The sequence below is a fragment of the Austrofundulus limnaeus genome, unplaced genomic scaffold (assembly GCF_001266775.1).
Source record: "Austrofundulus limnaeus strain Quisiro unplaced genomic scaffold, Austrofundulus_limnaeus-1.0 Scaffold52, whole genome shotgun sequence".
Classification (NCBI taxonomy): domain Eukaryota; kingdom Metazoa; phylum Chordata; class Actinopteri; order Cyprinodontiformes; family Rivulidae; genus Austrofundulus; species Austrofundulus limnaeus.
The window spans coordinates 155,654-173,375 of NW_013952454.1; the positions used below are offsets into that span (position 1 = coordinate 155,654).

General features: G+C 40.2%; 4 protein-coding genes across 9 annotated transcripts in view; 2 read left to right on the forward strand and 2 right to left on the reverse strand.

Moving 5' to 3' along the window:
• proser3 (proline and serine rich 3) overlaps positions 1–3,989 on the forward strand; it is a gene marked incomplete in the record, with an annotated part of 8,916 nt that extends 4,927 nt beyond the window's left edge. The window contains 6 exon segments of one of the 2 annotated variants that reach the window (XM_014008681.1): positions 725–957; positions 1,052–1,548; positions 1,633–1,762; positions 3,217–3,376; positions 3,656–3,737; positions 3,875–3,989. In XM_014008681.1, coding sequence (XP_013864135.1) covers positions 725–957; positions 1,052–1,548; positions 1,633–1,762; positions 3,217–3,376; positions 3,656–3,737; positions 3,875–3,914 — 1,142 coding nt within the window. 2 annotated transcript variants of the gene reach the window in all.
• Positions 3,947–7,481, reverse strand: hspb6 (heat shock protein, alpha-crystallin-related, b6). Of its 2 annotated transcripts, none has more exons than XM_014008685.1 (4): positions 6,057–7,481; positions 5,821–5,981; positions 4,599–4,721; positions 3,947–4,492 (listed from the first exon to the last, which is right to left on the reverse strand). In XM_014008685.1, the coding sequence occupies exons 2-4, from the start codon at positions 5,977–5,979 to the stop codon at positions 4,337–4,339; spliced, it is 438 nt and encodes a 145-aa protein (XP_013864139.1). In that variant the 5' UTR covers positions 5,980–5,981; positions 6,057–7,481; the 3' UTR covers positions 3,947–4,336. The 2 variants fall into 2 exon arrangements, with proteins under 2 accessions (XP_013864139.1, XP_013864138.1); XM_014008684.1 differs by having other exon boundaries at positions 3,947–4,495; positions 6,057–6,889.
• Positions 7,482–8,873: 1,392 nt separating this feature from the next.
• On the reverse strand, positions 8,874–10,687 carry psenen (presenilin enhancer, gamma-secretase subunit). 3 transcript variants are annotated; one of them, XM_014008686.1, is made up of 4 exons: positions 10,575–10,687; positions 10,108–10,189; positions 9,902–10,006; positions 8,874–9,342 (listed from the first exon to the last, which is right to left on the reverse strand). In XM_014008686.1, exons 2-4 carry the CDS (start codon positions 10,166–10,168, stop codon positions 9,203–9,205), a joined length of 306 nt encoding a protein of 101 aa, XP_013864140.1. In that variant the 5' UTR covers positions 10,169–10,189; positions 10,575–10,687; the 3' UTR covers positions 8,874–9,202. The 3 variants fall into 3 exon arrangements, with proteins under 3 accessions (XP_013864140.1, XP_013864142.1, XP_013864141.1); XM_014008688.1 differs by lacking the exon at positions 10,575–10,687 and adding an exon at positions 10,387–10,568; XM_014008687.1 differs by lacking the exon at positions 10,575–10,687 and adding an exon at positions 10,314–10,402.
• Positions 10,688–11,220: 533 nt separating this feature from the next.
• The window catches only part of kmt2bb (lysine (K)-specific methyltransferase 2Bb), a gene marked incomplete at its 3' end in the record, with an annotated part of 33,673 nt that continues 27,171 nt past the window's right edge, over positions 11,221–17,722 (forward strand). Inside the window, 4 exon segments of one of the 2 annotated variants that reach the window (XM_014008690.1) lie at positions 11,221–11,641; positions 13,623–13,701; positions 13,822–17,313; positions 17,389–17,564. In XM_014008690.1, the coding sequence (XP_013864144.1) occupies positions 11,336–11,641; positions 13,623–13,701; positions 13,822–17,313; positions 17,389–17,564 (4,053 nt within the window). 2 annotated transcript variants of the gene reach the window in all.

The window sequence follows — 17,722 nt, forward strand, 5'->3', positions numbered from 1 at the left end:
ACTTTGAATGATTATTATAATCTTCAGTTAACAAAACAACAAAAAACTTCAACTGCTTCTCGAACAACAGTTCTTATAAACGCACATTATAGAAATTCATATTTTTAAAGCTTTTATCAAATTTATTGAGCCAACATTTTTTATAATCACTTTCCAGATTATTCCACAGCCTTATTCCTTGTACTGAAGTACACCAGTCCTTCAAATTTGTTCAAATTTTAGCCTTTACAAACATCTCTAGTCCCTTAAGATTATAATTATTTATGCTCTTAACAAAATTTAATTGGATTTTTAAAGGTAATAAATTTTTATGAGCCTTATACATAATCTGTAAAATATTATAATCAACCAATTCATAAAATTTCAATAATTTAGACTGATAAAATGATATATTATTATATATAATATTTTTAAAGATTAATGTAAACATCTGTAAACAGGGGAATTATATAATTATATTAGTTTAAACTGGTTTCCAACAATATTATTGTTTATTGCAATAATTTCTGAGACAATTTATTGTCCAGTAAAATCAGTTATCATGACAGGCGTAGTCAGTAATTTAAAAAAAATCTATATTGGCCAAAATTAGAATCGGCTGCTCAGACTTTTAAAAATCAGTGATCGGCCAGAAAACTGCAATCGGTGCACTCCTAATTTTTTTATGTTATTGCAAAAGACTACTTATTTTCCCAGATTTGACACAAAGATTTGTTTCCCACAGATGTCATCTCAAACTTGGTTCATGCTTCATCCTCCCAAACAACTGTCATCCCTGCTCTGGCACCTCCAACACGACCAGAGGACGACATTCTGTTTCAGTGGCGTTTAAGGAGAAAGATGGAGCAAGCCAGGGAGTTTTCCCAGTCGGTGCAACATTCCAGTTGTCACGATTTAGCTTTCAGCTGGCAGAYCCCCAGTTTAATCCAACCTTCAACCAGCAGACAACCTTCCAAGGTTGGAACTGGACTTTATGAAACAATGTTTTGCTAAGTGGGAAGATGCAGATTTACACCATGCATGTCTTTTCCTTTTCTTGCCTAATCTTTAGCAGCAGCAGGGCTCACAGCCTCCTCAGTTCCCACAAAGAGATGCTCACCCAGATATCACAACTCYCCAACCTGAAACCAGAGAGTCCCACAGACCGTCTGACCCATCTCCAGGTCCTTCACTCTTCCCACCCATTGTCGTCTCCGGCTCTCCAGTGTCTCAAACCCAGACTCTTGCTCCTGTTCCTGCCCACAGGCATCTCCTCTGTGATGTCCTTCCCTGCCCCATCCAGTCGTCTCACGTTAAAGAGAAGCAAAGCGTTTCAGAAAGGTCAGACCAACCTCAGACTAAAGTGGTCCACAAGAAAACCCAAATTCCTGAAGACTCGCCTGGCATCATYGGCGGAGAACAAACAAACTCCTCATCACTTGCAGCTTTGGGAACTGTAGAAGCAGAAGTGCATGGTCAGCAAAAAGTGCCTGAAAAGAACAGGAAGAAGAACTTAGAGTCAGGAAAGAAAACAGCCCCGTCCACCAGGCAGCACAGAAAATCACCAAGGTGATGCAGTAAAACATGAATAATATTCACTAATCAATTCTGAATGCAAACATTATTCATCGTGAACATATTTTATCCAAACAGGACTACTTCTCAACAAAATCCTCCAAAAAAGGTTGCATCATTGAAAGAGCAGCATCAACAGAACCAAAGCCGCAAGTTTCCTACTGAACATGAATCACCACCTTCTCCAGTCCACTCTGCTTTAGGACAGGTCCGTATGTTTAAGCTAATATATATATATATATATAACTCTTCCTCCATTGTAAATGTAGTTTTATATCTAGTTCTTTGTATTTGCAGACCCCCCCCCCCCCCAGTTTAATCCAACCGGGGCGGCTGTGGCAGAGTGGTTAGGGGAGTCGTTCCTCTAATGTGAGAGTTGGCGGTTCGATTCCCCGCTATTCTGTCACATGTCGAAGTGTCCCTGGGGAAGAAACCGAAGCCCCACTGCCTCTGATGTGTCCCATCAGTGTATGAGTGGGATTTAAAGCACTGATCAGTCTCTATAGACTGATTCACCTGCATTAGCTTTGTAGTGAGATCTGTTAGAGCTGTGTGAGTGGGTAAATCAGGACACAGATTGTAGAGTGAAGGGCTTTGAGTATCCTGGTTGGATAGAAAGGTGCTGTATAAGTACAGTCCAGTTATCATGATTTCATACGCCTGTCCTAAGACGGGACATATTATGGTTTAGCAGTGACGTACGGTGAGGTTCATGGATGGTGAGGCCCTCATTTCATCAGAATCAGAGTTACAAATATATGAACCTACAGAACAACTTATTCACCATAAGACTGGCAGAAGTTAATGAGTTATGTCTCAYATCTCATATCAGTGTTCTTTACACAAACTGCAGCTCATTTGTACAGAGCCCACGAGGGGACATGGGGGGATTTTTTTTCCAACGCACCGCGTTGGGTGCATTGGGCTTTGTGGGACAGAAGCGCTGTTTTTCAGCGTCATGCGATGGGCATCGAACTCATGTAGCCTTTTGTTGGATAGGGGAAATTGGTCTTAGCGGAGGTTTGCACTCTGTAAGTGCTTCTAGTTGAAAATGTGTTTATACCACAAAGCATTATATAAATATGACAGTTTAATGGGATTAATATTGTTTTTTTCTTTTTAATTTCCATGATGAAAGGAGAGGCTCTGCTTCTAGTGACCGCACGTCACTGTGGTTTAGTTTGGACAGTTTCTAGTCCAAACTCTAAATTGAGAACCCTTTAACAGAAATGTCAACCTGCACTTCTGAATGTTTTCTGGGTCAAGAATAATCCCTGTTGATTTCATAGGTCAAGGTGACTCCTTTGTTATAAATCTTCATCATCTGTGCTTCAGCTTGACATCAAAGTAATATAGAAATGTCACTTTGTTCCCTAGATTGTTCATATCTGTCCATTCATAAGACAGGACACAGTAATTACTTGAAATGAACACTGGATCTCATTTTTTATAGAACCACTTCTACCAAGAAATCTTGAGTGAGATTCATAAGATCTGTTACCTGATGGAAATAATATACACTCTGAGCCTTACAATGCAAAAACGTCTACGGTGTGGTGCTTATAAAGATTTTGAGCAACACCTGTTTATAGATGACAAACCTCTACAATACAGGAACAGTCCAGCAGGTAAAGACGAGTTTTTCTSTCTTGGCTTTACCAGGTGGTGTCAGAAGTTTTGTTTCCAGCATCAGTTTCATCTCCACCTCAGAAGATCCCCACCTCCAAAGCTTCTCCTCACATGGCCTCCTCTTCCTCACAACCTCCACTTCCTTCACACAACTCTCTGGAAGTCATTTCACAGCTGCTTCAAGAAGCTGAAGGTGAGTTTGGAGCCGAGAGTCGTCCTCTGAACGTGACATTCTGCCACGAGATCGCGCATGACTTTGTTTTTAAAGTTTGACCAAAATGTCTGCAACTTTGCCTTTTTCTCAACATGAAATGATTTAAGTCTGAGCCTCTGGTCCTTTAATGCTATGCCTTTTTAAATTTTTACTAGTTTTCTTATAGAACTGGCAACCACCACCCCCCCCCCCAAACATTGTTTTAATTCTGTGGTCATATTTCACCACTGCTGGTTACATGATGTCATTTTGTTTCAGATTCTGATGAAAAGGAGTTTGAAGATGATCCTCTGCTGAAAGTTCTTCGCCAACAAAGAAAATGGGTCAAAGATCAGATYAGGCATGTTTATAAATAATTATTTGAATCACTTGTTTTTACAGGTCTATATAAAATCTCATTTTGATTTTAGGAATCTTAGAACTTAAGTAATGTAAAAACAATATCTTCAATAATATTCTCTTTTGTTTTGTTTTTAGTGAAGTGGACGTGATCCTGAATGAATTCCTGAAGGAGTAACAAGTTACTTGAACATATGAAGGGCACACTTGTTTTTTATTATTTTATAAAGAAATAAAATTTATTTATATCTGATTTCCACATTAATTGATTGGAGATACAGTGTACCTGCGTTCATTAATTCCAATCACATTACAGGTCATTAACACAGAAGATACTAAATAAAAAACAGTTTAAACTATAAACACAGACTATTTACAAAGAGTAGTTTCTTGAATTGCTGTCAGGTTGAAAATAGCTGAGCAGTATGTACAAACCACAGAGAGCAGGGAAACAGAATGGTGCCAAGAACGAAACAAAGCAAACAAATGTGTGTTTTGGCACGCGAGGTGTGTCATGTGAGTGCAGGAGCCTGTTTCTGTCTGTGTGTGTTCAAAATGGCTTCTCTTCATTCATTTTCTTATATGGTAAAGTCGGCAGAGTTAAGTCAGGGGTCTGATCTTTTCAGTTTGCAGCATCGGAGCAGATATGACAAGAATGCCTTCTGGGGAGACGGCCGACTCCAGAGCCATGGTGTCCACTCCCTTTGGGATTCTGTAGCGCCGGTTGAACTGCATCGAAGTAAAGCCTGGACCGTCCTTCTAACAACAAAAGATTTAATGCAAGATGAGATGACGGCTCATGTGGTAGTTATTCTGAATATACTGKGAAACAAGTCAGCAGTGTTTCTTTGAGCATACGAACCTTTTGTTCTTCATGTTTTCCTTGCACTTCCACAAAGTCTCCCACCACTTTGACCAGTAGGTCCTGTGGGTTGAATTGCTTTACATCAACCTGAACCGTAAATCCACAGTCATCACAGGAGACCTGCCAACATCCAGTAAGGCAGAACGATTAAAAAGCAGTCATTATAAAACTWATTTAATGCTGTAATTAACTCCCCTTTAAAAAGAAAATATATTGGCCACAAATTATTATAAATGTGTTTTTAGCAAGAACTGGTAAAAATAAGACACTGTTATCTGACAAAGATGAAGCTATCTGACTTAGGATAACCTTTAAACCAGAAAAGATGAACAMAGGCTTACCACTAGGGCTATACAATATATGAAAAATTGAAATTCATTGTAATGCACCATATCAGTACAAGTAATGACAGCTGTTTTATTTTAAGACAATGTTTTTTATACATTTGRATAAGTTGCTGAACTCAACCTTGATGCCCACAAATTTGATGGATTTTTTTTACATCTTAAAACAACTGGTTCAGAATTAAAACAACGACTCAAACCTTATCTAAATTATGTTACGGAGTACAAGATGGATAGATAGATTTTATTGCAGACTCCAAGTCCAAATCACAAAAAATAAACAAATCACTACAACAATAAAACTGTAAAAATATATAAATAATAGTAAAACACATAAAAAGGACCCCTAACCATTTAGGTGATTATTTATTTAGGAGATTATTTAAAACAGTTTGAAATTACTTGTTTGTGAAAGTTAAAATAGGTTAAAATCTTATAATGCAGAGGCTATTCAACTGGTGGCCTGCAGGCCACATCCGGCCTGCGGGTGACTTCCATCTGGTCTGACAAAAAAAAAATAGAAATAGATTTTAAATCTATTTTAAATTTATGATTAAAAGCAATAAAATTAATTGAAAAGGTCAAATATAATCATCCTTGTTCTTCATAATGTTTCCCCTAAGCATTTTAGTTTACACTAAACATAATTTCAAAGTTTCTATTTTTGGAAAACATTTTTTTAATTTGTGAAAGTTGAAAAAGTGAACAACTGTATGTCTCTTAATATCCCCCAACTACAGACGGGTCAGATTTTAAAGCCACAATACTTTTAAAAAGTTAAAATCTGGACTACAATATTTAAAAAACAAAACTGTGAAATGGCCTATATCTAACTTTCAAATCGGACACACAATTCAGGCTCCTTTCTGACCTACCTCTGCAGAGGTGCTACCATTGTTGCTCTCCGGCATCAGTAACGACGGTGACCAGTTATAATAACCATACGTCCCGTTTAGACGAGGGACGAGTGGTGGTAAAACCTTCTCCCAGGGGATATCAGTAGTCAACACAGTRGGTGGCACAATAAACTCCATTTCTGCTCAGTAGAGAAATAAGAGAGTTCAGTAGACTGCAGCTGAGGACCTGAGAAAAGTGGCAGAAGGCAACTCACCTCCTGTTTAAATTCAATCCTCCKGTGAAAGTAAAGGGGAACAGGATAACCCTCTTGTTGCTGCTGCCCTCTCGGAGTGTTTTGGATGCCACTGACTGTTACGGTCTGTTTTTAAAACTGGAGTTACATAATGAGTGGGGAATTCATCCTGGGGACACATGGCCTCTGTTATGTCCTAAACGTTGTCCCCTTGGGTGTCCTGGCATGGACGTATGAATGCAGGTTTGGGAATGACGCAGCTGTTGGACGGGAGGGTCTTATGAGTGGGTGTTTATGAGCTATTCTTGAGCTTTGAAACCTGTTTTTATTATAAAGTCGATGACACAAATATAAACTTGTTATTGGCGTATAATTCACCAGGGCTGTTATTGGCTTAACGCTTTAGGCGGGTTGTTATGGACCGTCCAAAAATAAGCTGAAGACACRGACCGTGTTGAGCTGCTGCCAGCCTCTCTGGAAACAGACGTTATAAACACACGTGGCTGGGGCCTCCATAAAAAAAAAAAAAAAAAGTAGGGTCGGGGCTATCTTGGTTTAACTCATACTTGTAATCACATTTTATGAACCACTGAATGGGTTTTAATGAAAACATTCAGAAAGTGTGAAGGACGTTCCTCTACAAATTGATGTTACCTTATCAAGGTGGTGCCACAACTAAATGACCCCATGATCTCTGACCTCAAAAAATCAAACACAGAAAAAAAAAAAAAAAAAAAAAAAACGACTACAACTCAGTTTAACAATCATTGTTTTAGTAGCAAACAGTGTGTGCGCACGGATTTCCGGCGGCTGTTTTTCTTTTTTCACCACTGACCCCCGGCGGGCTCCGTATATTTCAGTGCTAAAACAGATTAAGTTTTTGTCATGAATAGGTCAAGTCTTGTCTGTTAGCAAGATAGCTAACAAACAACTGGATAGATGTCAATGAAACTCAGGAAATATCCACTTTAGTTCTGTCTAATGTCATTTAGCTGTAGCGACCGTCGTGATTCTTTAAGTTTCATAACAGTCTGTCTAGTAAGATATTTTGCTAACAGAAAAGTAGAGTTGACCCCAACAGGTAATGCTAAAGGTTTAAGCAAAATACATTTTGAATATGTGTTGTGAATGACTCTCAGCTAAAAAAAAAAAAACCACAAACACCTCTTTTTTCTTTAATAAGTGACTCAATTATAGCTATTTTTTACGTTCTTCTTATACGTTGGGTAAAACTCAGTCAGTTTTACAGAGCTAAAATTGAGTGTGGTAGTAGATGAGTCTTTCACAACACATGCTCCGAACAGAACATCTCATGATGTTATGTGGCCTTTTCTCAAAGTAAAATATGTTCCTTCAAGTAATGTTTGACAYTGAATAACTGAACAGGTGAGAGGGCACTCTCTAAAAATAAAAGGAGCATTACCTACATTACAGTGGGGTGCGAAGGTTTGGGCAGCCTTGTTAATTTTCCTGATTTACCTTTATAAATCATTGWTTGTTTGGATAAAAAACAATCAGTAAAATATATCATATAGGGGTCAAAAACAATGATATTTGAGAAGTGAAATGAAGTTGATATGATTTACAGAAAGTGTGCAATAACTGGTTAAACAAAAGTGGCAGGTGAATAAATTTGGGCACCAAAAAAAAACAAAAACCAAACAAACCTTAACTCAATATTTAGTAGATCCCCCTTTCGCAGAAATAACAGCCTCTAAATGCTTCCTATAGCTTCTAATGTGAGTCTGGATTGTGGCTGAAGGTATTTTAGAACAGTGGTTCCCAAACTTTTTATCTTCTGACCCACAAAATATTCATGGCAAAAACTTGTGACCCCAAAAATTACTGGTCTGAGTACAAAAACTTTGTTAATAACCCAAAAAAACACAGGCTTTTTGACAGTCTTAACAGCTTGTACATAAATATAAATACTTGTTATACTTATTTTGTGTTTTTGTAATAGATATAGGAAAAATTTTACAGCAGCAATTATTTTATTACCGTTTAAAATGATTTCTGGAGATTATTCAAGGTGCTTCATGACCCATAATTGGGTCCCAAGCCCAACTTTGGGAACAAAAGTGCAGTGGTTCCCAAACTTTTCAGCATTTGACCCACAAAATAACAGCAGCAGAGACMTGTGMCCCCARCTATTTTTGGATSATAAACATTTGTATCAGTTCAACAAAACATGGGCATAGTAACAATATTTTTAAACTACATTCATCCATTTTAAATACACTAACCTCACTCCTTTGTAACAACTAAGGCAAAAATGTAATTCAGAAAATCTTTTCAGGACCCCACCTTGATGTTTCGGGACCCCACTTTGGGTCCCGACCCCAACTTTGGGAAACAGTGTTTTAGACCATTCTTCTTTATGAAACATCTCTAGTTCATTCAGGTTTGAGGTTTGGTCACCCCACTGTATATTCCCCAAAATTTGAACTTTAGTATTTTATAAGAGTACACAATGGGTTTTATGAGGTCTCCTGAAGTGTTAGAAGTAGTTCATGTGCCGATGCTTCCTGTTCCTGTGGTGAATGCGGCAGGTATGTGSACATGTTGCTCCTGTTAGCAACGCTAAACCTGTCACTTCATCCGGGACTAAAACTGGCACTGATTATGTTCTGACTCATGCAGGATAACGGGGACATTTGGGGTGGGGGATTAAGTTACTGGGTTTCATAACTGGCGCCACTGGTTGTCTGGACTTTATGACACATAACAAATAAGGAATTTCCATGGCAGAAATAGACTATTGATCACTTTCAGAGAACAGCGTGCAACACTGACTTTGAACAATTTGGGATGTTGTACAAAGATTAAAAGACAATGTAGCTTGAAAGTATTTTTTATTTATCAATATCATGTTAAAAGAATTAGGTAAGCACAATCACACACAAAAGCAACAATTTTAGATTACAGAATGAAAAGATCAGCATCATCATCATCACATTCTATTACACTAATTAATTTGCCTCCTCTAATAACAAAGAACATAGATACTTTAAAAAAATCTAAATAATTTGTTAGTTATACAGCAAAGTTTTAAAGCTCTTAGTGATTACAAAAAGACTGACAATTTTTTCCACTTAAGTTGAAGTGAAAGTCTTTTTTCCATGACTGCAGACGGTTAGTTCAGAGTAAAATCTTCGAGGAACACCTTAAGGAATGCCCAGCGGAATGGTAAAAGACAAATAATCGCCCACCTCCCCCCACTGCGCTCGGAAGTTCTGATAAACGGTTATCCACGTCGTCAGAACCGTGACCCAAAACAACAGGCCCAGTGCTGATCGCTTTACATCTAAAAAAAATAACAAAAACACAAGCTCTAGTTATAAAATAAGGAAAATTTAACCATACAATAAAACAGCTTTCATCTGACACACACTTCTAAACTTCAGAAACTTTAAATAAAATTATGTATACAGTAAGCGTGTCTAAAACAGTAAAACTAAATTTGTTCTTTTTGTTGAAATAAACCTAATGTTTTACGTAATCTCCACCAAACAATTATTTTGGCAAAATGTTTGTGCCAAGGAGGAAAGTATTTAATGACCTGTTAAATTGTAAACAACTGACTACAAATTAAATGTAGTTTAGCACAAAAAATATACACAGAAAAACTATAAAGTGTGCAAGTTTGTTTAGKTTAAATTATTTATTTGTTACTCTATTCAAAGAGTGAGAATGTAAGAAGGAATATTTCAGAATGATAATGCGTAAGTGTTTATAGAAAAGCTCTTGTGTGAATCAGTAAGGGTTAGATAACAATGTGATTCTTGCAGTAAAAGCAAAAACAACAGTGAAAACCAGTTGCTCATTTCCCACTGTACAAGTACTGTAAGAAATGTGATACTCACATGTTTTAATCTGKGTCTGTTCAGTGTAATCTGGCTTCAAAAAGGCCTCTCTAAAAAACCAAACAACATTCACCAGCCACAGGAATGGAAGACAGGCAAAACCACCTGAAAAGAGGAAAACATCTCATTTATTAACGTTGTCATTACATGTGTTTATCATCAAGTCAAGCAGTGAAAGTAAATATCTGTTTTCATGATTGTCTCACCTAAGTAATATTTTCTACAAAGGCTGAGTTTCTCCTCGTTGGGAAGTCTTTCCAGGTTCATCGTGAGCCTGCAGGGAGATCGCTGCAAAAACGTAACACGGATAATGTCAGGACTGCATTCAGGACTTCGAAAATCAGCTTTTTTGTACAGCTAACACAATACATGAGACAAAAAATACAGTCTTTGTGTTCAATAAATTACTAACTTTTAATTTAGATTGATTCAGGCGAAGTATTTTTTACTAAACAAAATGTAAAAAAAATGAAACTAAACAATACCAGCCGAATCCACCCCGTCAGGTGACTCAAAAATCACTTCAGGCTAACGTTAGCATTTATTTAGCTTAGCATCACACAGCACATTTTCCCAGCTGTTTCGAGAGGCATAAAGCGCCTAGATTCAGGGTAAAGTCAATTATTGGTACGTCCAACAATAAACTATACTTCACATCAGTGTGATAACATACCTGGTACTTTTACTCTAACTCTAAGCGAAATAAGCTATCGATAAACAAAGGACACTTCCGCCTATCCCTCTTTTTCTTCTTCGTCGCCCTTCGTCTTTTTTATGGGAAAGCCACATGCTAGTCTGAACTGCCCACTGCCCTCTAGTGTCCAGATAAAGATAAGGCACAAGTACGGTGGCCTGAGCAATACACTGTATAAATGTCCATTAGGGGGAAAAAAACCTAACGATTAAACTAAATATTTAAATATAAAATAACCACTTTCATAACAAAAATTTCACACTATTTTTTTTACTCCAAAATTATTATATGCACTTATTATTAATCTGTAATTTTATATAGAGTGAAAAAGCATTAAATAAAATTTGCATATGAGTTGTTTTTCTCTTCTTCCATAATAGTTTTGTAGTATCGAAAATATACTACCATCTACTGAACTACAGTGAGTGAAAATTTATCTGAAGCGTTATGTCAATAATAAAATGCAAGCGTTTTCTGTAATTATGTAGTATATGTCTAAAATTACCAGGTGAGTTAAAGCTTTCTCATTAACAATGCAACAAAAACGTAGAGTTGTTTTAAGGGATCTAAGTAAGGCCTGTCTGTGGGGGCGGGATCATAAAACGCTCTAACTTTGAAACCCTTCATCAAATAAAAACTCAATTTCCCATCCACCACCGCGGCTCCTCCCCCTCCCATCTCGCGCCTTCCCTCTTGTCTCTCCTCGAACTGCTAGCCGACGGTGTGTTGTTGTCGAAGCAATGATGGCGGCAGCGGGATGCGGATCAGCAACCGCGGCTGCCGTAGGAGGCCAAGGTGGAACCGCTACGGCCAGAGGTCGTTTCCCCGGTCGGCCTTGGTCATCACGCACTCGTTTGCGTTCGGAGAAGCGATGGCAACTCGGGCGATCTAGCTCAGAGGCTGATGATGTGACTACCGGAGGGCCAAGGCCCGCAAACCTGGGTCCTTCGTTAAACGAAGACCAGTCTCACTTGCGCCTACTTGGGATTGAAGCAAGCCACAAGATCCTCGGACAAGCTGGTTATAGCTCTAGCGGAAGCGAAGAGGTAAGGCACCATTCTGAGCCAATAATTAGTATTTTTATTTGTAATTCTGCCATTTTACGAGTTAATTTAGCGTGCGTATAAGTGCTGTAACACGGCAGTGTGACTGGTTAGTGTCATGGAGAAATGTCAACATCCCACAGGCTAATGTTAGCTTTATGGTAACTTCTGTTAGCACAGTCCAGCCTTCCATTGCATTTAAGGAAGAGTCGTAATAGAAAACATAACATCAAGACCGTAAAGCTGTTTTTAGTTACGTTAGCACCGAGCTTCCAATTGCTACGGAGGTAGTCAAATAATGTAAATCTGAAACGTAGCTCACCGCTGCAATTACTTATTTTAAAAGCCAGAAAGCTAAAATGCTAATTTGTAAACATGCGCCGCAATTATTTTCATGTACGGCCCACTCGTTACAGGGCCAGAAGAGCAGCTAGCCCGCTGCTAATAGGCAACACAAAGAGGGGGGGAAAGGCACCATACTGCACTCGCCGCTAACAGTTCTGGTTCCGTACGCCGAGGTGGACTGCTTTGCGAACTGGGGTTAAATCTGGCGATCGGCACGAAATAGAGGTGTCAGATAGCTGATTACATAACTGCGGCTTTGAAAGCTCTCTTTGCAGTCCAGAGGTGATTGGAGGTTTTCGCGAGAATGGAAAGGCTAACTGTTAGCCCGTGTTAGCAAACACGTCAGGTTTAAATGGTGCTGCGGGAGGGTGCCGCAGCCACTCGCGTACAACTGAAGTTTTAAATGACACAGGCAGCCACCAGCGCCTACTACTCCTCATTCATGAGAGAGGAGTTCTGTGCGCGGTTTTACATCTGCTACACCTGTGAGGAGGAGCCAGATTACGGAACCATCATTTTTCAAATACTTCTCTTATGAAAGTGTTTAAAAAAAACTCTATAGAGTTCTGAACTTGTATGTGGTGGAAAATGATTTTCTATTAGATATAGATCCTAATTAACATATTACTGGTTATTATGCTATTTATAGCTTGTCTTTGACTGGCATTATGGTACCATAATGGCGTGTAAAATGGTTATTGTACCATACACAATGTCATTAAAATATTACAATGAGACATTTCTTCAGCCACAGACAATCCTTTAAATTAATAATAGTTCTGATCCTAATACAGCAAAAACAAAGAGTTATATTTGTTAACCATGTAACTGACATGCAGCAGGGGTGCTGCTGCAGGTGTGTTTTGTTAAGACCTCAGACTTTTGCAGCTCTAAATATTGGCAAATATTTGCTGATTGAAAATACTATTYGTGAATCAAGTGCATTCAATTAGTAATTTAAAATTTGATGCCACATGGTGCGTCTTTAAYTGTATGGTTTACATTAATATCACTGTCTGCATCGGATACAGCTGTTTGTATCACATCTGGGAAGATGGTTATTTAATTGCGCAATGTCAAACTGTTTCATCGTGTGTCTGATTTGCTTTTAAATTCAGTGGGTTAAGCCAAAAATTTATTTGCTTTAGTTGCTTTCAGTGTTGCTCTAAAAATGTAGGTGTATGTAGATATCACAAATGTCAGCTTTGTCATGAACATTTTTAATTTATTGGACTAAATTAATTGCTTATATTGGTTGTCACAAATAAAGGCTTTATTAATGCTTTCTAAATTACAACACAGACAATATAAACACAATTTTAAAAAGTTATAGTCCAGTGACCCTGATTGAACCACTGGACTCCTTTGCAAAACACTTTTTTTCCTCTTGCGTTTTATCATTGTGTGTTATTACCTAGAGTGCATAAGGTGCACATGTACTGTTTGCTTTTACTGTTCAAATCTACATCATGTTTTACATTATTTCAACCCTTAGTTGGAACTTAAAAAAAGTCTATTTTCATCCAGGATAATTTTACTTGGGTTTTCGTAATAGTCATAATTGTACTTTATATGTATCACCTACTCTTGTTTAGTGGCTTCAAATATTAATTACTTTCTGCTGTTGTTCTCTTCCAAGGGGGATGATTTCAAAGGATTTGAAGCTGACAAAAAAGGCTCAGTGGAAATTGTGACATCACAACAAATTTCTTCCAAAGGTAAATGCAGCGATAACTTCATCCCATAACAGCTGACTGAAGGACTTAAGCACTGTGTGAAAGCTTTATCTTTAAATGTTATTTATTCCTGCATTTAACGTGATGTTATTTGTTTTGTAGGTGATGTGGTCAACACGAAATCTAAACGTAAAGGTGAGAAGCCACCGAAGAAAATCCCAGCGAAAGACGCAGCTGTCCCCTCCGATCCTGTCAAAGATGTTGAAGCTGTGGAGGAAGCGCTCAGCGCAGCTCCCGAAACGAAACCAGCAAAAACCTCGAAAGGAAAAAACACTACGGAYAAACAGTCCGCGAAAAGCAGAGCTTCAGCAGCGTCACCGAGGATTACAATAAAGTTAGTGGCCAAAAAGAAAATAAAAACTATAAAGGAGCCTCAAAAGAAATCGGCAAAAAAGTTGAAGGCAAAAGAAGAAGCGCAGGAGCTGCCTGTTGTCAAGGACATTCAGGACGACCAGATTTTAAGTGCTCACATCAAAGTAAAGACTGAAACGTTTGTGGACGAAAAAGACACGGAGGATAAAGGAGCAGGGACCATACCCACGAGAAGACGCGGGAGGTCTGCTGTGAAGACAGCAGAAGCTGTTAGCCAGTCTGCTGCCAAAGTTCTGGTCGAAGACCAAAAATCCAGAGAGAGCGAAGTGACTGACACTGGAAAGGACAGTGGCTGTGTGGAGACAAAACCTAATGCAAAGGAATTAAAGAAAAAGAAAGCAGTGGCTCCTCAGGGTACTGTGGCTAAACAAGGGACACGTCGGAGCAACAGAGTTACCAACCTGGTCCTTAAAACAAGCACTGACATCGTATCTGAAACAGAATGTCTGAATAAAACTGACACTGTTCTGACAGAATCCATTTCAAAAGTTTCAGAYAAAGCTGAGGCCAAACCGTTAGCTGTTAGAGAAAGACGGAGGCAAAGCAAGAGGCTAAACAAAGATCTTTCAGTGCCAGAAAACCAAGACCCTTCATCCACAGAGCCTCACAATTCAGCTGCAAAAAGCAGTGACGGTTCACCTTTTAAACACGAGGAAATGAGGGTCCCGAGCCTAAAGTTAATAAAAATCAAAAACCCCAAATATGATCCTCAAGCCAGTGGGAAGACCTCATCTCGTAAGAAAAAGCGAAGAAAACACATCTGGACGTTAGCGTTGGTGAAAGGAGGAGGTCAGACTCTGGAGACTAAAAATGCTGTCAAAGTCCCAGCAGAGACTGTGAGCCCAGCGGGTCGGCCGCCTCCTAGTGTGACCAGCCTCACCAAGAATATAAAAGGACCGGGCAAAAAGTCAAAACAGGAGAATACAGAGTCACAGGAAACTGTGACGAGTATTGAGAAGGAGCTTCGAACCAACGCTGACTTGGAAAAATCAAGTTCCCAGGTGCACGCTGAAGTAGAACCCGCATCCGAGACACCTGCCCAAGAAATGACTAAAACCGATAGCGGGAAAGTTGTGCCGCCGCTTCAGATCAAAAAGGTCTCCTCGCCCGGTAAACGTAAAAGCTCCAAACCGTCGTTTTTGATCCAGCAGGTTAGCCCTGTGCCCGAAAAGAAGGCGGATGTCCCTAAAGAGCCRGTCGAAGCTCCTGAGGAGAAGTCGTCTACTGCGGATGCCGAGGCCACGCCTACGAGGAAACTGAGGAGACGGACGTCAAGCATCGAATCGCCGCAAACAAAACCTGTCAGTCAAAAGCCGGGGATTACTCAGAAACGCAGGTTGAGAAACAGTGCACCGGAGGAAGAGGCTCCACAGGTGCAAGTCCAAGTTTCGTCTCAGGTTTCAACCGAAGATTCCRCCTCACAAGCTCTTCCCGAAAACACTTGCCACCTTTTGGCTGTGGAGCCACCCCAGGTGACCGCTGTAAAYGTCTCTGAAGTTCCAGAGCAGGACACCTTAAAGTTTACAGACGATCCTGCTCAGTTGCCAGCGGACGTTTGTCCGCAGGAGGAAGAGAAAAAGGTAGAACCGCAGACTGAAGAGGCCAAACCATTACCTGTGCCTTCCAGGCCTAGAAAACCTAGAAATAATAAGCTAAGGAAAAAGAAGTCTGTTCGAAAGAAGGTGGTGGCTGTTTCTCCTGATACGACGGTGGACACAACTCCTACTGCTGTGGATTCTGGTAACGTAGAGCCTGTTGAAAAGGAAGCTGCTCAGCCTTTAGTCGTAGAAGTAAGTCAGCCTGAGACAAAAGAATGCACATTGCCGGAGGTTACGCCGGAGACCAAACTGGACACTGCGTTGGTGGAAGAAAAGCAGCCACCAGTTAAAGAGGAACCAGACATGCAGTTAATCGATAGTCAGCCGTCAGTGGTGTTCGAAAGTCAAGCCAGTGATTTAAAAACATTAAAGATGTCTACCAAAAAGGTAAAAAAGAGACGCAAAAACTTAATAGGGCAGCGTCCAAAACACAGGCACAGAGGCAGAGATGGAAAGTTTGCTCCACTTAAATTCCCTAAAGGTCAGAGTATCAGCAAGGCGGCCAGTAACACTTCCAGCTCACTGGCAGCTCTCACATCAACTCCAGGCTCTAAGCTCCTTGATGTGCAGAAAAAGCACAAAAAGAAACAATCGAGTCTTCGGCTTATTGGAACTAAAGGGTCCAAATCGCCTCCTAAAATTCTTTCTACGCTGATGGAAGTGGGACTGGAAAAGGGGACTTTGAAGCAAGAAGCGGTAGACACCCCGGTAGACTCGGGGCAAGCCGACGTCAGCGCTCAGCCCGGCAAGTCCAAGTTCGTCAAGAACATCAAGCACTTCATCATGCCCGTCGTAAGCGCTAGATCCTCGCGCGTTATCAAGACCCCGCAGAGATTCATGGACGACGCCGGGATGTCTGTGCTGCCTCGACGCAACTCCCCGAAAAAGGGACTGCAGCTGGGTTTGCCGATGCGTCCAGCGAAGAGGCGAGACGACGAAGCAGAAAGAGCAATATCCCCCATCTTTTCCATTGACGAGGAGGACATATTGAGCGAAGCCCAGTTAGATGTGGACGTGTTTTCGGCTCAGGACCTGGACGACAACCTCGATCTAGCAGAAAGCCTGTTTTCTGAACGAAAGTCTGGCAAAAATGAAATGAAAGAGTCCCTTCTGAATAACTCGAGCTTCAAGTGGCATCTTCCAGAGGACTCTAGCGAGGAGTTATAYACACTGGACAAAACCCCAGAGAGCAAATGTGACAATCTGTTTTTATCGGCAACAGTGGAGAAACCTCCAGAACCACCGCTGGACCTCGTTGAYGCTCTAAGCAAGAAAAGTCCGCCCAAGTTCAACAAGCAAGCAGCCCATCTCAGAATCTATCAGAGGCTGAAGAAGCCGCACCCGGGACTTCCAAAGAGCAGGACCACACAAGAGGCTGAACCTGTGAATAAACCTGCTCAGCCCCCTGTGGATTTGGCGGAAGGACTAGACGATGAGGTCATGAGCATAAGTCTGAGACAGCGGGACACGAGCACAGAAAAGCCCAAGCTCAAAATCGAAGACCTCGATTCTCCCGGAGTGGTGAGGAAGGTGTGCGTTCGGACRACGGACCCCAACACGCTTATACTGCATCAAAGCAAAGAGGACAGTCTAGCAGGAAATGAACCCGCCCGGCTTGACTCAGGTAAAAATRTTCAGKAAATATCTTGCTTGTGCAGCTTTAATGAAATGACAGAATTTTACTGTTGATTTCCAGAAGTGCTGAAGCCAGTACAGAAGAGAACCGAAGGTGTTCATTCTGCGTCCGTAGAGAAGGGAGTCCCCCAAAGGTCCCGCCTTTCTGGTGCAAATAAAAGAATGTTGAATCTCCTCAGGAAAGCCAAGGTTCAACTCATTAAAATTGACCAGAAGCAGAAGCAGCTAAAGTCCTCTGGGGTAAGGTCAAAAACTTAGTGTTTCCTTCTTAGTTTATTTATGGTTGTTTCTATGGGTGCCTGATAATGTTATAAAATACGGGGAGCAGTGAAAGCACATGCGTATGGAGGACCAAACCTATCATTATTGGAAATAAATGTATAAATATATAACTGGCG